This window comes from Mercenaria mercenaria, chromosome 19 (genome assembly GCF_021730395.1).
Source record: "Mercenaria mercenaria strain notata chromosome 19, MADL_Memer_1, whole genome shotgun sequence".
Classification (NCBI taxonomy): domain Eukaryota; kingdom Metazoa; phylum Mollusca; class Bivalvia; order Venerida; family Veneridae; genus Mercenaria; species Mercenaria mercenaria.
Genome location: NC_069379.1, coordinates 40,863,867 through 40,886,924, shown reverse-complemented (window position 1 = coordinate 40,886,924; position 23,058 = coordinate 40,863,867). Strand labels below are relative to the sequence as shown.

General features: G+C 34.1%; 3 protein-coding genes across 4 annotated transcripts; all 3 read left to right on the top strand.

Annotated features, from left to right (window-relative positions):
- Positions 1-2,900: 2,900 nt before the first annotated feature.
- On the top strand, positions 2,901-7,720 carry LOC123542413 (uncharacterized). Of its 2 annotated transcripts, XM_045328272.2 has the most exons (4): positions 2,901-3,167; positions 3,785-3,929; positions 4,576-4,758; positions 6,219-7,720. In XM_045328272.2, the coding sequence occupies exons 2-4, from the start codon at positions 3,805-3,807 to the stop codon at positions 6,700-6,702; spliced, it is 792 nt and encodes a 263-aa protein (XP_045184207.2). In that variant the 5' UTR covers positions 2,901-3,167; positions 3,785-3,804; the 3' UTR covers positions 6,703-7,720. The 2 variants fall into 2 exon arrangements, with proteins under 2 accessions (XP_045184207.2, XP_045184208.2); XM_045328273.2 differs by having other exon boundaries at positions 2,901-3,929.
- A 6,285-nt stretch (positions 7,721-14,005) lies between these two features.
- Positions 14,006-15,843, top strand: LOC123542496 (A disintegrin and metalloproteinase with thrombospondin motifs adt-1-like). The gene is made up of 3 exons (XM_053531319.1): positions 14,006-14,382; positions 14,838-15,002; positions 15,725-15,843. The coding sequence occupies exons 1-3, from the start codon at positions 14,088-14,090 to the stop codon at positions 15,841-15,843; spliced, it is 579 nt and encodes a 192-aa protein (XP_053387294.1). The 5' UTR covers positions 14,006-14,087.
- Positions 15,844-16,760: 917 nt separating this feature from the next.
- LOC128551155 (ficolin-1-like) lies at positions 16,761-22,668 on the top strand. The gene is made up of 3 exons (XM_053531633.1): positions 16,761-16,943; positions 19,691-19,787; positions 22,045-22,668. The coding sequence occupies exons 1-3, from the start codon at positions 16,917-16,919 to the stop codon at positions 22,212-22,214; spliced, it is 294 nt and encodes a 97-aa protein (XP_053387608.1). The 5' UTR covers positions 16,761-16,916; the 3' UTR covers positions 22,215-22,668.
- The last annotated feature ends 390 nt before the right edge of the window (positions 22,669-23,058 follow it).

Genomic DNA, 23,058 nt, shown 5'->3' with positions numbered 1-23,058 from the left:
CATTCTTGTCCAGAGTATTTCTCAGCAACCACAGGTTGGAATTTAGCCATACTTAAATTCATAGGAAGTTTAGTTTAAACATATTTTATTGCCAATATATACATATATAAACAGATAACTACGTCAATTGTACATATAATAGGAAAAGGGTCGACCCACAAGTTCTCGCAACATTAGTAACGGGTCTTCCCTAATGCAAATATTTACATATTTAATTTACAACAATGACAACTAATCAGGAACATGTGTGGTAAATAATAAATTTACAATATAATAGCTAAAAAAAAAAGGAAAGAAAAAAAGAGTTGAAATAAGTATGAGGTACAAGTACATGTGTACTTATAAAAGCAATCACATTTGTGACTAGTGGCAATGTATAGATAGATGTAAGAGTAAAAATTATGCAATTACTTTGCATTAACATGTACTATATTAGGGAAAAAACTTTAAAAAGGAGAAACGAGTACATGTGACTTATATAGACAAACATATTAGTGACTAGTCAGTGTACAAAAAGATGTAGGAAGCTTTACTATCAGGAGGAGAGGAGCATATTGCCTTCTTGTTTCGGCTGGGTGATTTTTCACTGATTTATTGCCCTTCAATTATTCAACATTAGTAAACTATAGCGCCATCAAGGTCAGGAGTATTTCTCAGAAACCACTGCCTTGAATTCCGCAAAATTTCACAGGACGCGAGGTGCGCATATTTTCTTTGTTATCCGCTGGAATGAGTTTTCAATGATATATTGCCCTTTGATCATTCAACATCAGTAAACTATATTTGCCCAGTCATTAAATTCCACTTTTATTCTTTTAATTAATATGCACATTTCGGGTGAGCATCCATCGGTTTTATTAAATAGATCACGATTTATAACGGTATCTTTGTTCCTGGGTAATGCTGATTTAATCGTACTTGACCTTTCATCATTATCACTGTCTTGTCCATTGTGCCTACTTTGATGGACAGAATCTGCAACCAGACCAACACACGGATGGCGGATTTGAATAGAAACCGTTCTAGGACAGAATGTACCAATGATTCGAATTGAATTCAGGACCAGGCGGCCAACGAATTCCGATAGACTCTGCATTAGGACAGGGTGAGCGATGGATTCTGATAGAAACCGCGTCATGTATGCGGATGATCCATATCAGGATTGCACACATGACAGATTCGGATAGAATACGCAGTAAGACAAGAGTCACGACGGATTCAGAAAGAATCCGCATCAAGACCGGGCGCACAATGAATTCGTATAGAATACGTTTTGTATCATCATGACCAACTTAAATTTCCAGAAAAAATCTTAACCGTAAATCAAAATTAAATGCGATTTTCTACGTCAGGTTTAAGACATTTCGGAAGGTATACGTGGAATATTGAATTATTTGAATTATTTTTGTCACTATTCTTAAATTACATCGTGATAAAAGACGCACGGATTTTCATATTAGCCGTTTCAAAGTTTCTTTATTCAAAAGGATAACATACAATGGCTATGAGAACCAGTTACATATGGGCCTTCAACATAATGATTCAACAAATCATCTAGTATAGTAACATTAGACATTGAATTGTGAAGATATAAATTGACAAATAAAAAACGTTTATGGACAATAGATCCTAGGTCGCCCTATACTGCTATCAATCCTTGATTTTCCCCCCTTTTTTGTGGGGATGGGGGTGTTTTTATTTATTTATTTATTTATTTATTTATTTCCTTTTCTTTCTTTCTTTCTTTCTTTCTTTCTTTCTTTCTTTCTCTCCTTCTTTCTTTCTAACCTTTTTTCTTTTATTTATTTATTTATTTCCTTTTCTTTTCTTTTATTGCATTTATTTCATTTATTTATTTATTTTTGATTTTCTGTAATGTTATTTTGTACATGATAATGAGAAACGTCTTCCAACTTTTGTACGTATTTACGGGGAAAGTTCAATTTTCTGAAGATGACTAGATGTAATTTATAGGCATTTTTATTCAATTTGTTATTTGAGCCGTGCCATGAGAAAACCAACATAGTGGGTATGCGACCAGCAAGGATCCAGACCAGCCTGCGCATCCGCGCAGTCTGGTCAGGATCCATGCTGTTCGCTTTCAGAGCCTATAGCAATTAGAGAAACTGTTAGCGAACAGCATGGATCCTGACCAGACTGCGCGGATGCGCAGGCTGGTCTGGATCCATGCTGGTCGCAAACCCACTATGTTGGTTTTCTCATGGCACGGCTCACATGGCTATAGCCAGTCTAACATATGGGCCTTCAACATAATCATGTAAAAAATCATCCTAAGTAAGTAACATAGACAGTGAAGTGGAAGACATAAATTGAAAAAAAAAAAAACGTATTATGGACAAATAAATCCTAGGTCGCCTAGGTTCCTTTTCTTTCTTTCTTTCTTTCTTTCTTTCTTTCTTTCTTTCTCTCCTTCTTTCTTTCTAACCTTTTTTCTTTTATTTATTTATTTATTTCCTTTTCTTTTCTTTTATTGCATTTATTTCATTTATTTATTTATTTTTGATTTTCTGTAATGTTATTTTGTACATGATAATGAGAAACGTCTTCCAACTTTTGTATACTGTATTTACGGGGAAAGTTCAATTTTCTGAAGATGACTAGATGTAATTTATAGGCATTTTTATTCAATTTGTTATTTGAGCCGTGCCATGAGAAAACCAACATAGTGGGTATGCGACCAGCAAGGATCCAGACCAGCTTGCGCATCCGCGCAGTCTGGTCAGGATCCATGCTGTTCGCTTTCAGAGCCTATAGCAATTACAGAAACTGTTAGTGAACAGCAAGGATCCTGACCAGACTGCGCGGATGCGCAGGCTGGTCTGGATCCTTGCTGGTCGCCAACCCACTATGTTTGTTTTCTCATGGCACGGCTCATTTATAATAATCATATTTGTAAGGATTTGCACGAATGCGCATTTTTATGTTTAAAATTAATGAACGCTTGATTCGGATTTTTCAGTTATTTAGGCCGGGCCTATAAACTAATCTAAGGTAAAGAAAATCAGTCCAAACTAACCATGTGAACTCAAGAACGGCGATGAGACAATTTCCCAACTACCATTTCATGCTGCAAAGATATACATCCGCTTTAGGCCAGTCACTAATATGTGGATAATTAGAGCTATTTGTTCCTTAAACTTGTACAGGTATTTAAACCATTTTCATAGTATAAACCACTAAAAATGCAGACTTAAAAAAACATGCCATAAAGAGATATGATATGCAAATATTAATTTGCTTTAATAAATAGTCATCTCTGACATTTCTCAAAACTATATTTTTTTCATGTTTTTTTTCTCGCACTAGTATTAACGCGCTTTTTTTGTAATATCCCAAACCCCCTAAGCGAGAGTCTATGATATAGTTTAATTCAAACTAGAAAAAAATAAATACGCGAGATCAGCTATTAACAAAGACATTTTTAAAGTCAGGTTAAATTATATATAAAGATGTATTATAAACCCATACTGTTAAGACTCTATAGATATAAATAAAGTATCAAAGCACAAAATTTATTATACAGCTAACTGTCACAATCATTTATCATTACAAATTATTATTTTGCTGTTAAAAAGTGTACGTTTTTTTGTATACCTTTTATAAAGAAGATTATTTAGTTCTTTATTGAAAGTTTGTATCCCAATATTTCGAGTGTACCTGTTATTGAACTGAAGTATATTTGCTTTAACTTAACAACTATACGCGTCTTTCAATTGTGCATTATTGAAGTGTCTTACTTTAAAAAAAGAAATATTTTAGATAGGAGTTATTCACACGAAATTTATGACCCACATGATGTTCAGGAATCCATTTCTTTCGGATAGCTTCGGACCGGACTATGAGTCTCCCATGTCACGCGGTTTTAATTTAAATGGAGCAGTTCTACACAATTCGCCAAGGCTTTTCAGGTAAATCATTTCTTACGGACATTTTTTTTGTGTTGTAGATAAACTCCCCAAGTCGCCATTTTAGTATCATTCACTGATATATAATTTGTTATTGAAAATGTAATCTTATTGTATAACCATGCTTACTGATGCAATACTGAAAAAAATTAGTCAGATATTTCTATGTATCACTCACAGTGCCGAACTTATTTTTCTTTTCAGGAAAAATATCTCCCTTCAAATTTATTCTTTTACTACCTCCCTTCGATGCCTTTGGAATTACTGGTACCCTATGGTTATCCTCATTTTCAAGCCATACTCGAGGCATATTCAGGCAGACAATCCTGAAAAGGATAAGCCAGCTATACCAAATTTTGAAATGCTCCAGAAATGTTACCTTGCTTCGCTGGTGCGGATGAATATAATAAGAATTGTATTACCTAAGTGAATGTGTCATTAAAAGTCACACGTTTTGTAATTAACAAATTTCCCAGTTGTTTCCTGTAAAACTATAGAGCTATATGATTAAACACCACCTATTTTGATATAAATGTATGTATTTTGTTCATGTTTCTTTCAAAGTATTCTTCAAAGGTATCTAACGAGCGTCACCCTTATTTTGTGTATCATGTTAAATAACTTGTTTTATTTTCTTCCCATGTTTAAGCCGCGGTGGTTCAAGCCTTCCGAGATGGTTAAACTTTAAGACAGCCAAGAATGGAACGTCACAAAATCTGAAAGCGGAAGCTCATGTTTCGACTAAAGTTGAAACGGTTGAGACCCAAGTTAAGGAAACGGTTGAGACACAAGTTAAGAAAATTCCAAGTTACGTGCGGAGCAATTCAAACAGGTACACTAGACCTATTGGTATATTTGTTATCAGTCATGATGCAGACAATGTTTAGATTTGATTCAAATTATACCGAGGTAATCAACTAGTAATCATAAATGTTTTATTCATAGCTTGTGCTTCACAGAAAACGAATTGGTATCTCCATGTACATGCATTTCAGTTTAGAATTGATTACTGGTACTATCAATGTTCAAACTCGCCTGTTGACGTTGGAAAATATATACAGAAAATATGTTGCAAACAATTTCCGATGATTTATTATTCGTTATCTTTCGCATTCAAATATAGTAAATTGTTCCGTACAACTGAGAAATAAAAATGTTATATGAGAAATAAACTGTTAATTTTGTTCAGATCTAAAACAATATTATTAATTAGTAGTTGTAAAATCACTGCAGCTCTCCATCGAGGAGGAAATAAAAGTACCTTAACTGATGCGGAAGCGCCACCACTTGTTAAAAATACCAACGTATTTCTTTTAAGGGAGCTTTAGGGAATTCTGAAATTTGCTTGTGTAGGTATCATACACATATAGGCTATTTGCATGTGCGATTATATTCTTATAATATGTATTGTATGGAAATGTAGTTGGAATACAGCGAGATCTGAATGTGCTAATGTGCGAAACAGAAATGCAATTGGTACCTACGTAACGAGATGACGATCATGCTGTAGTAAAAGTATAAAGTATTCTTACACGACACTTCATTCTCCGATTTCTGATACAAGTTCTATCACAAATTGTAAGTACTTACATTCTGAATCTGATGATAGCTGTACAGCGGAAATGACAACATTTTCTTATAACCACTTCTTGGTGGTGGAGCTAGGGTTTAAAAGACGTGTAATGGGAAGGCGATTGATTTTGGAATACATGCATATACATATTCTCACATTTCTCTCTTCGATGGTAGTCTAAAATCGCAATTCAAAAGCCGATACAGTTGGACATGTCTTTACAGTCACCTGTATTAAGTTACCACTTTCAATGAGCAACTCATTCAGTTGACTTCCAAAAAAAAATGACTTTTTTTAATCTAATTTTAACTTGTCTTAAGCAACCACCTGCCTTAATCAACCAGATTGTGTCGGTCCTATTGCTGATTGCTTAATACAGGTCTGAGTATTTAGTTATATCGAACATCTAAGCCCGCCCGCTTAGCTCAGTAGGGAGAGCGCAGGTCTACGGATCTCGGGGTTGTGAGTTCGAGCCCTGGGCGAGGCGTATTTGATAAAAGACATTGTGTCTGAAATCAGTCGTCCTCCACCCCTTATTCATGTGGGGAAGTTGGCAGTTGCTTGCGGAGAACAGGTTTGTACTGGTACAGAATCCAGGAACACTAGTTAGGTTAACTGCCTGCCGTTACATTACTGAAGTACTGTTGAAAAACGGCGCTAAACCCAACACAAACAAAACATATCGATCATCTATTTTCAGTTGTTTTTATTTCTGACAGATCAAGTAAATCTTCGACCTCTTCAAATAACTTACAAAGGAAAGTAGAAGAGCAGCAACTAAAAACGAAAACTGAAGAATGGAAGAAACAACGAACGTACGAAAGTGTACGGAAACGAAGACATTTGAGGACGAAACAGATGAACTGGAAGTTGCGGATAGTAAGACGCTTCTATGTGCCATCGGTGTTCTGTTTATTGATGGGAACTGTCGGTATTTTCTGTTCAACAGTCCGGAGCTTGGGTGAAGGCACAATGTTCTGGACTTATAAAGAACAGTTTAGAATAATTGGATTAATAGTAACTGTAGCTGGCGTGTTATTTTTACTAATTACTGTCGGTGTGGAAAGTCAGATTGCACAAAAAATGAAGAAAAAGGGAATTCGTGAAGCCGATCCTTTTATTCATCCCGATTTTCTGAAAGAGCCGAGTCACATAGAACGACAGATATCGAAACAGTCATCTTCATGTTCATTTGATATATAACGTTTCCTTTGTTAGACTTCAATCATCCAGACACAACATAGGTCACATTACGCATTTCCAGCATCGCATTGATCTTTCGGATGTTTTAACAAGCACACGCTGAAAAGCTTTCAAATTTCAGTGTGCTCATATCCTGTCAGTACCTTTAGTTTGCAACAACAAACTGATTAGTTCTAACGAGAGTTCGAAAGCTATCTAGTGAAATAGATATATCCGGGTTCTATACTATATTGAGGAAGTATTAAAGGGAGAAATCCAATCAAAGTGAATGAACCCCGAACAAGAGATAAAAGACTTAGTGTTTCTCTTTAAAAGCTGAACATGTTTGAGATTAACAGTACAACACACACATAAAATTATGTCTGTCAGAATTTTCTACAAAATATACTGTTATCTAAATAAAACAAAAATTGGCCGCAACGTTTATATCTTTAGCAGCGTTTTTATTATACATACATGTAATACCTATTATATTTTTGTGTGCTGATTTGGGAAAGGTTTCCTGATACTAGCTGTAGTTCCGATTCTTCATGAAATTTGAAAAAATCTAGACAGACCGAACAAAAATACCAACTTTTGCTAAAGATAGACTAAGTTTGGACAAAAAACAAGAATTTTGGATGTAAAGGCTAACATATAAGGTCTAAGCTCTTTGGAGCTCTATCTTTAGAACATTCAAAATGGCCGCCATTTAAAAAAATCGTCATTTCAGTAAAAGTTTCATCTTATTCTTGATACATATTCATGAAAAAAATAGATTCATACCTAGCCCTAGGGTCAGGTGATGCATTTGCATGCAGTGATGTCAATTCATATATTAGTCTGTCTGTACATCTGTCCGTCCGTACGTCAAAATGCCTTCTTTCTTTAAACAATATATTTGTGCGTATAACTATAATAGATGAATCCCGTAATGCGCAACTTGACTTTAATTCTGTATTAGTATCCAGGAAATGAATATGTCTGACTAACCTTTGGGGATATATTATTTTTTTCCGTCCGTCTGTCCGTTCTTTCGTGTAAACTAGAGATAGAGTTTTTTGTTAAGTTAATTTTTGTCATTTTCTTTTCTTTAAATTGTTAAATGCCTATTGTTATTTGTAATATTAAAGGTGCAAAATAAAGACAAATAAATAGACATTAATCTTAAAAAAACTACACATTTCGAAATATAGTACTAAACATTACGATAGCCGTGCAATATTCCCTTGAAATCAACACATGTACAGAGAAACAAATGATTGCTTCTGTATTTTCTTAGACTGACATGGGGGGTCATTTTGTCCTACTTTCGTGTTTATTGCTTTTCCGTAATCGGTCGGAAATTCTTCGGGATCACGTGATTTTAAAATTGTTTCAAACGAATATCCATTTAAGACGCGCAACAAAATAACTGTATTTCCATGATGGTAATTATGCACGACTTGCACGAAAAATATGAGATGTACAAAATTTAATTTAAAATTGACAGTGACATATATTAGGCCAAGACAATGTGTTTAATGTCTAAAATCTTATTAAATTAATGTAGCCATGTGTACATAAATAAGTGTATTTAGGTAAATTTCAATCATATTTTGTTTCTGCAGTGTAAGACAGTTACTCATTTATATTCTTAAAATTATACTGAAAAGAGATTAACTGAAAAAGTTTACAGACGAAGTTGTAAAAACACTTTTATTCGGGAATGGCCTGAATTGTCCTTATGAAAACTTGTAGTATAGCTGTATATTACCTGTATTATAAGAATGATTTTCATGAAGTTTTTGTGAGTTACAAAATTGTTGAATTCCATGTGCTAAGTTTGTAAAAATCACGTTATCGTTTGGGCATATGATATATTTTGCATCTATTTATAAATTATAGCCTCGTTTCGGAGGATTCTTCCGAAAAAGTCCGAAGATGCTCGACAGGTTCGTAAGCAGTCGGAAAGCATACTTTCGGTTTGACATAGGCAACATTTTTTGTTGAACATATTCATGACTATTTGGTCAGAACCGATGCACTGGGCCATATTTTCAGTAAATAGGAAGTCTCAGCTACAAACTCTGGTTTTCATATAATACTGGTTCGGGTTTTAGTAATGGACCTTTAATGTGCAGCTGTGATATAAAGTGACTGTTGCTGAAATACCCTGTTATTAATGCAAAAAATATGTATAAAACGATTTATTTTAAATGCTTAAAGAATCATAATGACATTTATAATATGGCAGCCGCATTTGTTGTTATGAATATCACTTTCTTGTTACGAGGAGTGTTCGAAAAGTATTGTGTATTGTGGTGACACGCCATTTCCACGAGAAATTTCACGTCGATGTTTATACAGCTGATGACCTCATGAATCTATTTAATATCTACACAATGGTATGTATCCATTCAATAACCGTTTTGCCGAGTGGTCGCTATTTCAGTTTGGGCAGTCGGTGACCACTGTAGCAAAAATGGTTGGAAAACGAATAACAAGTACTGACGAAATTCGGTCATATAAAAGTTCGTATTAAACTAGGTTGTTCTTTGAAAGAGCTTTTTGACGAAATAACCCGTGTTTATGGGTCTAGTTAGCAGGGTTGTTAATAATTACTTGCAAAAGTAATGCATTACATTAACATTACTTGGAAAAAAATGGCATTAAATTAGCATTAGCATTAGCATTACTCATTTTTATTAAAATAATGCATTAAATTAGCATTAGATAGGGTGCATTAGCATTAGCATTACTTTTGTGAATCAGTGCATGTTATTATCACATACACTCTTTGTTTTTCATTAAATCATTTTAGTTTACCTAGGTCATCTATATGTTTAATTAAATACATGTATGACTTTCTTGTTTTATATCTGTTGATTTTTTTACCATTACTTTAACTTTATCAAGAAAAACTTATGTTGAGGTACAGCGTGCATGAGCATTTCAATTGTAAGAGAGTCAAGTACCTGTTTAATGGCTCCCTAACAGCCTAATTTGACATGAATTCTTTTTAGTAAAAAATACGCACAAATTAAGACGTATGCCAGTTTTATTTGAACTAGTTTGAAAGTGTAGGAGCAGTTGAAAGCACAAGGTATGTATGCAGGTGTTTTATTGTTAAATGCAAACAAGATCACCGACTACGGGTGCAGTCGCTTGTCTGTAAGTCATTGTCAGTATGTAAGAAAATAGTTATATTTCAGAATTTCTTAAGTACAACAAAAACCCCCCAAAAAACCTAGGTGAAAAGGTCATGGTAAAGAATCCTCACGATAAGTACTGAAATATGTTAATAAAATATACAAATCTCTTTGCTGTAGCTTCAAAAACAAGAAAGTACGTCAGTAAGTCAGGGCTAAGAACAATTAAAGATGAGTATTGAAATCTTTATCAAAAGTTACTGACGTGGTTCAAATTTCTATGCTGTTATGATCGGTGTGCAAATCTGTACATGTCATCCAAATTTGGTCTGTAGGTCAAGGTGACAGTCAAGTGACCCCCAATTACTTGGGTTCATCAGGTAATTATAATTAAACAGCCTCTGAAGTATTTTTTCCTATATAACTCATATACAAGTGACCCCTGGGGCAGGGCCTCTTTTCATCCCAGGGGTATAATTTGAACTATCTTGTTAGAGAACCACTAGGCAATGCTACATACCAAATATCAAAGGCTCAAGCCTTGAACTTTCAGACAAGAAACTCTTTTTTCCTTATGTAAGTCTATGTAAAACTTGGGGCCCCGGGACAGGTCCTCTTTTCACCCAGGGGCATAATTTGAAAAAAATATGGTAGAGAACCATTAGGTAATGCAACATAACAAAATATCAAAAGCCTAGACTTTGCAGTTTCAGGCAAGAAGATTTAAAAAAAAATCCTATATATGTCTATGTAAAACTTGGGGCCCCCGGGGTGGGGCTCTTTCACCCCAGGGTTTTAATTTGAACAGTTTTGGTAGAGGACCATAGGGCAATGCTACATACAAAATATCAAAGGCTTAGGTTTTGTAGTTTCAGACAAGAAGATTTAAAAATAATCTATATAAGTGTATATAAAATTGAGACCCGCCCCGGGGCGGGGCCTTTTCTCACCCCAGGGAAATAATTTGAATAATCTTGGTAGAGAACCACCAGGCAATGCTACGTACCAAATATCAAAGGCATAGGTGTTGCGGTTTAAGATTTTTAAAGTGTTTTCCTATACAAGTCTATGTAAAACTCGAGTCTCCCGGGGCGGGCCCTCTTTTCACTCCAGAGGCATAATTCGAACAACCTTGGTAGAGGACCACTAGATGATGTCACCAACATAATATCAAAACTCAATGCCTTGTGGTTTTTGACAAGAAGATTTTCAAAGTGTTTTTCCTATATAAGTCTATATTAACCATGTGACCTCCGGGGCGTGGCCATATTTGCCCCTAGGGTGATAATTTGAACAATCTTGGTAGAGGACCACTAGATAATGTTACATACTTCATATCAAAGCCCTAGACACAGCGGTTTTGGACAAGAAGATTTTCAAAGATTTTCCTTATATAAATCTATGTAAACCATTTGACCCTAGGAGGATAATTTGAACAAACTTGGTAAAGGACCATGAGATGATGCCACATAACAAATATCAAAGCCCTAGCTACTGTGGTTTTGGACAAGAAGATTTTTAAAGTTTTTCCTTTTGGTTGCCATGGCAACCAGAGTTCTGTATGGAATTCATTTTTTGACTAATTTTCAATGAGGATTATGCAAGGAACATTCCTGTGAAGTTTCATCAAAATGTGACTAGTGGTTAAGGCTGGGAGGTGTTGACGGACGACGGACGACGGACAATCACTGACCACAAAAGCTCACCCTTGAGCATTCGTGCTCAGGTGAGCTAAAAGGGCAATTATTCTTACAAATATAGGTCAGAGTTACTCTTTGTCTAATAATTCAACTAATGATGAAAAACAAGTGTACAAAGTTTCAAAGTTGTAGCTCATAGTTTTTGAGAAAAGATGGACCTAAATAAAAAATTGAACCAGAAACACAAATTTTCTAAGTACAAAAGGGACATAATTCTCACAAAATACAGGTTAGAGTTGTGGTTCTTGGTCTACTAAGTCAACTTATAATTATAAACAAGTGTACAATGTTTCAAACGTGTAGTTCATAGTTTTGAAGAAAAGTCGGGCCTAAACAAAATTTTAATCAGAAACTCAAATTTTCTAAGTACGAAAGGGTAATAATTCTCACAAAATGCATGTCAGAGTTATGGTTCTTGGCTACACAATCACGTTATTATGACAAACAAGCGTGCACAGTATTAAAGCTGTAACTCTTCAGGTTTTTGAGAAAAGGCGGACATAAACAAAAAAATTAACCAACGCCGACACTACGCCAACACCGCCGCCGACGATCAACTGACGACAATTCCTCGTAGATGTTTTTTTTCAAAAATCAGACGAGCTAAGAAAGCATAACTCAAGAACAATAGCAGAACATGAAAGTCCCGACAATGTGTCCGTGTATTCTTTATATTGTTGATTTATACGAGGCTGTAACTCTTCAGGTTTTTGAGAAAAGGCGGACATAAACAAAAAATTTAACCAACGCCGACAATACGCCAACACCGCCGCCGACGATCAACTGACGACAGTTCCTCGTAGATTTTTTTTTCAAAAATCAGACGAGCTAAAATAGCATAACTCAAGAACAATAGCAGAACATGAAAGTCCCGAAAATGTGCCCGTGTATTCTTTATATTGTTGATTTATACGAGGCTTCATTTAGATTCGTACACAAGGTACTGACGTAGTGATATTGTTAAATCCGATATTTTTTATTCGAATAAATCTGTAGGAGGAGTTGAAAACACAAGAAAGCGTAAGAGATGGATGAAAAACAGACAGTTTAGACTCCACATGCCTTCCGGGCGAAAACTTTGAACTATTATGGTAGAGACTCAACTTGAAGATTCCTATATAAAAGCCTATAGCTAGTACAGGTCACACACGGGGGCGCGGCCATTTTTTATCCTAGGGCAATAATTTGAACAACTTTGGTAAAAATTCAGCCCTTATATCACATGACTGATATCAAAGCTCCAGCTTTTATGACATTTTGATTTTTTTTATACAAATGCATATTTCTGAAAACATATCTTAACCATAATGACCCACATGTTCAACGAACAGAAAGCATTTGAACAATTTTGAAAGAAGGCCATACAATGATCAATTGTATCAATTCTATGGTTTAGAAGAAGGTGTCGTTTAATGGAATTCTTGACGACGAACGAACGCGATGGACACAGCGTGATCACAATACCTCAACATCAGCTCTTCGTTCTCAGGTGAGCCAAAATTGGATCAACTCAAGTCATCTTTTAAGTTTCTAAAATATACATGTAGGGTAAAGTGACAATGTTCTCTGGCGGCCATGTTTTTTTGACGATTCAGAATAATTTGAAAATTATTTGTAGAAGGTTACTGATGGATATTTTGTGTAATATTATTTTAAAATCGGATAAGCAGTTTCAAACACGAATATTTACCTATGTAGATATAGGGTAAAGTGACCACGCACCTGGCAGTCATGCTTTTGATGAAACGGAATAAATTAAACAATCTTAGTAGAAGGTAAAATAAGAAGAATTTTCTATTTATAGTTCTGGTGGTCGCTATGTGTAATCAAGCGAAACAGATTGATTAACTTTGGTAGAGGACCACCAAAGAAACATCCAGGGGAAGTCTCATCAAAATCCATTGAGAGATTTTAGAGATTTCGTTTAAAGAAATTGTTGACAACGGACGCTCAACCGGACGAACGCACGCACGCAGACCGAACGACGGACACAGACATCACAATAACTCACCATGAGCTAAAATGACAAGGCAGTTCTCTTGCTATTTGTAACTGGACTGACAATAAGAGTTACATTTCCTTGATCACGAAATTGTATTTAATATGAAATATAAAGCGCTCTTAACTTTAGACTTCTGATTAACATATTGTCAATACAGATTTAAATATGGAAAGCAAAACATGAGGTCTTTAGAGCCAGGTGGTCTCTGTTTAGAGGTGGTCTTTAACACTGGTTTGACTGTATATCAATTTTTGAGAAATACATGGACATTTGCCTGTATTTCAAATCTTTTTAACTTCATACCTAAAAAATAAATAACACTGTGTCTACGACAAATATATATAACTTCATTATGTATTAAGTCAATTCTGGCCCATGTACATGCATCAATATAACTTATCACATAAGAAATCAACAATAACAATAAATATCAAGAACATATACATTGTTAGATGTCGTGATGATAGACCCAAAGCTTGAAGTACATGAAGTGTAACAGGAAGTAACAGGAAGTAAGATTTTCGTCACTTTAGTACAATATTTTTACTGAAATACAAACGTCTTTCTTTTGAAATGGCTTCTGAATATATAAATGAAAGTTTTACAGGAAATGACAGTATTATAGAAGAAGGTATTGTCAAAGAAACGGATATAAAAACTAATGTGTATGAATCGCTACAGAAAACTAAGGATTGCGAGGTATATCAGACTTTAGAAAAGAGTAAAACAAATCAGGAAGTTGGCGCCAAACGATGTAAAGTTATTTCATGGAAGAAAATAATATATATGTTTCTCATTTTCCTGTCGGCAACAGTCATTGGGACACTTATTGGGGTCATCATTCTTTTCGCTTCTACTACTAAAACAGGTATGTTCGTTAACATTTCAAGATAAGTGTTTTAAACGCCTTAATATCGCTTTAAATTACGAGGTAGCCATTTCCGATATGAAGATCTCGCTATAAATGAGGTGATGTTTTTGAAACGTATAATTCTTCATATTATATAAGGACACTTTTGCGGACAAGGCAAAAACCAACTAGTTTAAAAAACCAGTCTAATAAAAAGACGATCTTGTTTCTTTTCTCTATTTTGTTTCCGGAAGTATTAAAAAATGATAAAAAAACCTGAACGTTTTCGTAATTTATTCCATAGCCATTTTCTGCTTTTTATTATTTATTTATGTGAAATGCTAGAATAAGTAGCCAATGTGATCATCGTAGTCTCGTAAGATAAACGAATCTATACCTTATTAGAGCAAACAACCTTTAACCATCACCTAACATGGTAACTTTTATTTGATATTTATTTCACTGCTTCAAAGATGGGAGCTGGGAAAGCTGGCAGATGTGGAGTAACTGCAGTGCTGACTGCGGTGGTGGTTTCAGAACAAGGTCAAGGACTTGCTCAAATCCATCACCGTCTCCTTTTGGAAGATATTGCCAGGGGAACTCCATTGATATCGATTCGTGTGAAAACAAAACTTGTGGTAGGACATGTTTCATTTCAGTGACCTAGTCATAGAAAATGCTGAATGAATTGATGCGCGTCGATATCTTTCAAGCAAAAAAATCGTTACGTATCATTTTGGGCGCTAGTCTGCTTTTATGCGACGTAACGTGCACGTTTATATATATGTTTAGTGTCATTGCATGGTTTTGAATTGAGAAAAAACATTTTGTTTGAAAAACCTACTGAATCGATATTCTCGTAGTCGTGTGAAAACGAAAATTGTGGTAGGATATGATTTTATTCGAGTGACCTAGACATAGAAAATACCAAATTTGATTTTAATTGCATGCGTAGATTGTAAGAAAGAATATAAACGGATTTACAATGCAATTGATTGCCCTCATGTTTTACCGGATGTTTTGATTTTAATGCACATGCGCTCTTAACGTGTGGCTTAGAGACCGCTCAACAATAAGTAAAACTATATAAAACCATCATTATATTACGAATTGTTTTGCTAAAATAAAGAAGAATCTAAACATAAAATTTATCTACAATATGCATTGATTAAAGATAGATTTGTTATTAATCATATCATACCTGAGGAAGCGGCTTTATTCTTGTTTTCGTCAGAAAAGAACAAGCATTCCCAAGTCTAGATCCACTTAAATAAATATTAAAATTGTTCCTTACATTTGAAAATGCCATATTATTTCTTAAATGAAACTATATTTATAATTCAGTATTAAATTGATACAGATGTGTGTCAGTCTCGACCATGTCATGCCGGTATCTGCATATCAAAAGGGGACACTTTTGATTGCGTATGTCTGTCTGGATATAGAGGACGATTCTGCGAAAATAGTAAGTATTACTAAAATGTCATTTAAATGCAACTGGATTAATAATTCACGAATGCTCGTTTTTTTTAAGCGCAGTATGAATCATTTATTTAGGAAATATCTGAACTATCTCAAGGCTAAGAAATCTGCAGTGTCGTTCATGAATTTGAACACAACTGGGAACACGGTATATTCAGGGACAATTCAGCAGAAGTTACACAAGTATAATACACATTGATATAAGAACAATTTTATTTTCATTCAGTTATGACATTTGTCAATTTAATAGTTTTAGAATGCTCGTTCACAGCTTGGATGAAACATTAACACATTTTAATAGAGTATATATATATATATATATATATATATCTTACATTAACGACTTTTTAATTTTTGAAAAGTTTGAATGAACTCTAGGATAAATTTTTAAACGTCGTACGTAATTTGGCAATTAAGCAGTAATAATGCACAAAAAATGCAATCTTTACCTAAAAACGTTCCGCCTCAGCTAATGCTAATGGACACGAAGGGAATAAGGGACTTTATTGAGTTTTAAATTGTCTCCCTTATTGGATTATATCCAAGATAATAAAATTGTAAGAAAGTCCCATCATTTGGAATCCTCTGACTTGATCGCTGTTATGTCTAATGAGATATCTCAGTTCAAAGGTGTGAGATATCTTGCATATTTGTTAAATTAAATGTCTGGAATATCAAAAATTAAGACACTTGTGTGTTTATAGAATATGTAGCCGAAGGCATTAATAAATTAATAGTCATGATGACCAATATCTTACCTCCTTTTTACATCATATTGTTACAAATAACATTTCAATAACAACAGAGTAATCCAAATGAAAGGACCTTCTTACTTTTAGTGAGTATGAAAGCGAGATAACTGACAAAGTCTCCTATTGCTCATCATGAACATACTGAATCAAACCGAGTCTGCTTGTCATTCTTTTTGTCAGTATCTTAATCAACATTCTAATATTTTAGTAGTTACAAAAGATTGTCTTGACATTCTACGGTACGATGGAAATAGAGAAGACGGTGTCTATACAGTCAGAACAGGGAAAAGTCATCAGCTTATTCAAGTATATTGCGACATGACAACAGACGGAGGAGGTTGGACGGTATGTCAAACATTAGAATTAGATCTAGAGAAAAGCATACACTCCAAGCAAACGCTATCAACGAAATATCGATAAGGATATATATGTATTAAATATATGGGCCAGTCCGTAAAAACATATAATTGGCATGTATTGATATAATTATTGCATAATAAATAGTTTATAATACTGGAATATCATTGTTGTTATTATGTTCATGTAGAAACTAGAAACTAATCTATTACAATTTAGTTATCTAAGGCAAATCAAATTCTGTCATAATTTTCAAATACTGTCGTGTAAATTGCAATTCCAAAGCATTCATGCACCACGAGTATAAAGAGATTATAAAGATAATATAAAAGACATAAATACATAATCAAGTCAATTTTGAGTAAAGCCATTTAATCTGTTTCTAAACAGTCAAATATATGATGTTCAGTTAGTAATAAGCAAAATTTATCATAAAAATGACATTAAAGATAAACGCCATGCTCTATGATGTTACACTGCTTTCATGACGTTCTTTATGTAACGTCTCTAAATGCCTTCGGTGGTTTACTTAAAAGCATTGTAAGTCTTGAAATAGCGAAGAATTTCCTCAAATTTTCAGAGCTAAAAGGTCAATGAATGTTCTTTAAGGCCGGTTATATTACAAGAAGTAATGCCAGGACCTTAGTCTTTTCCAACATAAAGTTTCTTTTAATGATTTTATATCTTTAGTCCTCAATAGAAATCCAAGCAAAACTCCGAAAATAAGGTTATATGTAAGTGAATCTTCCTTTATATTTTAATTAAATGAAGTTCTGCAAATATATCCAAATTAAAATCAATTAAACGAAATAGTTGTATTATTTCTATATTCACATGCATGCATTACATAATCAAGCAGTTCAAAAAGCATTTTATAAATAATCGCAGTGACTGTTATGAATTTCGAATTTCGAGCAATTATTGAGGTTATTAAGTACCCTACCCATCTACAGTTACATTGTGAATACAGTTTTGTTTTACCCATCAAATATGACTGGTCTTTTTTTTGTTTCTGGCTTTGAGATACAAATTTTTCGTGTCAAGTCCATTTTCACTCCAAAGTCGACAAGTTTTTTTGTCGAGCCCGCTTGCGGATGCGAAGACATAGTTGTCCAAATGGCTGTTCGGTGCATGTGCGCGTGTGCGTGAGTGCGTGCGTGCGTTCGTAACTTTGACATGCATGGAGCAATCTTGTTTCTATTTGACATGAATGTTAACCTCAGTGAGACGGAGTGTCATGCGCAAACCCCAGGTTCCTATCTCAAAGGTCAAGGTCACAATTACAGGTCAAAGGTCAAATTCAAAAAATGACTTTTCCGGAGCATTTCTTCTTCATGCATGGAGGGATTTTGATGTAACTTAGCACAATTGTTCACCATCATGAGACGGAGTGTCATGCGCAAGAACCAGGTCCCTAGGTCTAAGGTCAAGGTCACACTTAGAGGTCAAAGGATACAAGAATGACAACTTTGTCCAGAGCATTTCTTCTTCATGCATAGAGAGATTTTGATGTCGCATGGCACAAATGTTCATTACCCTGAGATGGAGTGTCATGCGCAAGAACCAGGTCCCTAGGTCTAAGGTCAAGGTCACACTTAGAGGTCAAATGTCAGATATAAGAATGACTTTGTCTGGAGCATTTCTTTTTGATGCATGGAGGGATTTTGATGTAGCTTGGCACAACTGTTCATCACCATGAGACGGAGTGTCATGCTCAAGATCCTAGAATTACTTCCCTTTGTTGTTACTATAAATAGCTTATATTCGTAACTTTTTTATTACTGGTCGTAGGGAAAAATCAAGACCACTTTTCTGTAGTACAATATGCATGTTACATCCAATTTTCAAGTGAATTTTGACCTATCTCTACTGGTGAGGATTTTTGTGTGGACTTAGAATTTTTTTTTTAAGATTTACGTCCCTTTTGTTGTTACTTTAAATAACTTATATTGTAATTTTTTGCAATCTCTTTTTTTTATTTGGCATACATGTTTGCCCCAATAAGACAGGGAGTATCATGTGCAACTCTCTGTCCTTTTGACAGTTGGCACACTCGACATTTTGCCCGTGGGCATCTAGTTTAGAAATATGTATGTATAAATTTGGTTAGAAATTCTCTGTCCTAAAGTTTAACCTATACGTATCGTATGTTCTGAATTTTGACAACCCGATGCTTTTTGACAAAGATGGTAAAATTCTAATCATAGCCTACCAGCACTTGCTACAAATCTCAAAATATTTTTTTCTGATATTCGAAGCAAACATTTATGCTATAATACGAATTAGACATTATTTCAGAATTCCAGATGCAATATCTTAGAAATGTGCCATGATATTTTTGAGCACTTATTTTCTGTGCTTTCTTTCCTTTCATATTACTTATTTAAGCCAAAAAATTTATGTTTAACATCACCAGTTAAAAGGACCAGCCTACTTATCAATATTTTATTATCATAAACTTTTGTCACCAATTAAGATTTTATCATGGAATAGTCCGTAAAGAATACATTCCCTTTTCCACAAATAACAAACGACTTACTTCAATTCACCAATATTGAAACTGCACTCATCTTAATGATACTAACATTCATGTACTCATCGCTTGAACGTATAAATTTCCTTTCAATTAATTGAATGTTACAGTTGTAATACATTGTAAATTATCAATTATGTTGCGGTTATGTTTTATCTAGACCAAATATAAAGTCAGTTTTATTTTCTTCCTTTTCATTTAGGTGTTTCAGTACCGTTTTAATGGATCAGTGGATTTTTACAGAAATTTTTCTGAGTATGAGGAAGGATTTGGAAATTTGAAAACTGAATTTTGGCTGGGTAAGTCTTACTTTATGTGTAAGAAGTAGTTTTTATATTGCTTTATAGTTGATTATAACACGACCCGATATGTTTGCCTATTAAACAATGGAAATAGAAACTGTGTGCAACACATACATTTTATGCAACACATACACTGTTTGTTAGTCATAAGCATCATGTCATAACGTCAGTCGTTATAACAGCGCGCTGGAAAAGAAACACACATCAGGCAAATAGTGGTGAATATCTTCAAAGATGTTTATAATAACCTTTGATAATGTCGTAAAATCTAAATGATATGTCTCAAACAGTAATTATATAAATATATATAATTTGCGATTGAATAAAGTCATTGTCGTTCAATTGCGCCCTTGTGATATAATATTTCAAATAATGCTTTCGTTCAAAAAGAAATCAGTGTTTGGAATATATCATTTCTTAATTTAAAGAGGAACATTACTAGGTACTTCCCTTGAAAAGTTGTATGATAAAGCGCAAGGATAACCAAATGTAACATTGGTCCCTTTCAGTTGGATTCCCCTGACATTATCGTTATAACCTTTGTCCAAGATGTTGCGGTTGGTCAAAATAAATATGCTTTTCATGTGTAAGTTTCCAAAAAGAATGATAAATCAAACTTAAATTTACAGAGAGCCACTAAAAGAAAACCAGTCCTTAATAATTTTCCAATCCAATGAAATTTAGTATAGATATTGTTTTTGGCAATTACAAAGAAGTCAACGATAAAAACAGAGGAAGGACCAATCTACTTCTTGGACATAATCAGGGGAAGTAACTGACAAATGTTCCCTATTAAACGAGAAATCACTGTTTGGAATATATTATCTGATGATTATCAATAAAAATATTCATCAGAATATCATAGCACAAAAGCACATTTGTTTTCAGTACCTACAAAAATGTAATCATCTCACTGCAATCAGTTTTTCTTAATTGTTTTCTTTTCTCGCGCTATCAACGCCATACAATTAATGACATGAGATTTGAAATGGATTTTGATCTCGTTGAACGACTCCTAATAAAATATAAATAAGAATATTCATTAGAAGCATCAAAATAATAGCAATCAAAATAATTCGTTTTTTTAGTCTTTTCATGAGAGGTAATGAAAATGGAAACACCACTCACGCTTCCTAGCACCGGCTTAAGCGGCACACTATTACTGTAACATGAGTCTTAAATGAACTCCATGATCCCAAAGGACCAGAAAATATATGAACAATGAATCCAAGTACGGGAAGACTTTTTACGACAGCCACACTGCACTTACAGATAGATTGCTGTTGTGATAGTTGATAAAATCTATATGAAGGTCCATTAGAAGGCATAAAATGCAACCAAGCAAAACAATAGCAATCAAAATAATTCGGTTTTATTAAGTCTTTTCATGAGAGGTAATGAAAATGGAAATACGACTCATGCTTCCTGGCACCGGCTAAATCGGAACACTTTTACGCATGTTTTGAATGAATTCCATGATCCCAAAGGACCAGAAAATATAAGAACACTGAATCCAAGTACGGGAAGACTTTTTACGGCAGCCACACTGCACTTACAGATAGACTGCTGTTGTGATAGTTGATAAAATCTATATGAAGGTCCATTGGAAGCATAGAATGCAACCAAGCAAAATAATAGCTAAGAATTGTTTGATCTGAAACAAAATGCGGATACTTGTTCGCAATTGTTATACTTTCTTTAATATTTGCGGAAAATTATTTACTTACGGACCGATTTAGAATAAATCATTTCTTAATAACTCTGATCATCTATTAAAATATCGTCGATCACAATATCATAACAAGACAAGCATTATATGATACATGTGGAGTTTCAACTTTTTCTATTTCATTAAGTTTTCAGAATTTACAAAAATGTTATTACCTCACTACATACAGTTCTTGGCCATTCGTTATCTTTTCCTACGCTATTGCCGCCAAAGAAATAAAATAAATTGATGACTTGAGATCTCAATCTAGTTGAAAGACTCATAAGAATTGCTTGATACGAAACGCAATACGGGTATTGTTGGCGATAGAAGTAAGAATACCGGGGTATTTTTGGCGATCGAAGTAAGAATACCAAGATATTTATCAGAATCACTTTCTCCTCTTAACCAAATATTATATTTTGGACTGAAGATTTTTTAATTGCGTAAGAACGATAACTGGCCACGAGGCTGTCAGTTTTTCTATCAGCTTTTAAATTTTTTCCCAGTATATTTTCAAATTTGTACATATCGCATATAAACTAGGTTTGAGGTACATTGAAGAGTTGGCTAGTAAAGGACGTACTGATCTACGGATCGATTTAGAAGCACCAAATGGAACAACAGGATTTGAAACATTCGAAAATTTCTCCCTTTCCGCTGGACCGGCGTATACCCTGCATATTGGATCAACTATAGCTTCTTCCGGAAGTTAGTATTATATTTTATTATTAATTTTCCATTTTCAATAGCAATATGATTAGTAATCATAATACATTATTTTCATTTAATATATCAATATAATTAGTAACTACTTTTCATTTCTATGTTTCTAAAATCATGACAAGGTAAAATTTTGATATTATATCTTGTTATCTTGACATAAGTCATTTCTCATCAACTTCTGTTTAGCAGTGTGTCACTTACGCTTAGGGAAAATATGTATGTATTTAAAGCAACAAGCAAAGGATGACAAGGCAAGCTGAGTGCAGAGTATGCCTTAAGTGTTCGAAACAGATTTAAGCACCGAGAAAACAACAAAATCGGGGCCAATAATTAACGTCATCCTTTTTGGATAGAATACATAATTATGCGATATTTATTTATTGTTACATGTTATATGAATTTGCATATTAATATTAATCAGTGTATCAGGTCGCATCGGGTTCCACTTAGTAGCAACAATGCTAGACAGAAATCTGAAAAAAATGCATGTTGTTTCAAGAGTGAATTATACTGCCACAATGGTTAAGTGTGAAAGCAGCTCTACATAGTACATAGTTTATATATTTAACCAAATTATATATAGTTAATGATGATTTTATGCATTTCAAGTGGATATCTATTGATACAAAAATTTAGCGAAAGATGCTTAAAGAATATCATTAATTAAGTAAAGACAGAAATAATTTCTATATATCAGAAAACAAGGGCTAACATATTATAACCAGAATATAACTACAATTGTGTCCTGCCACTTTGAATTTATCAAAATCAATGAATAAAAAAAGAGAAGCTGTTCGGCATTTTATCGTTTTTGTAAAGTTTTAAAATACACAT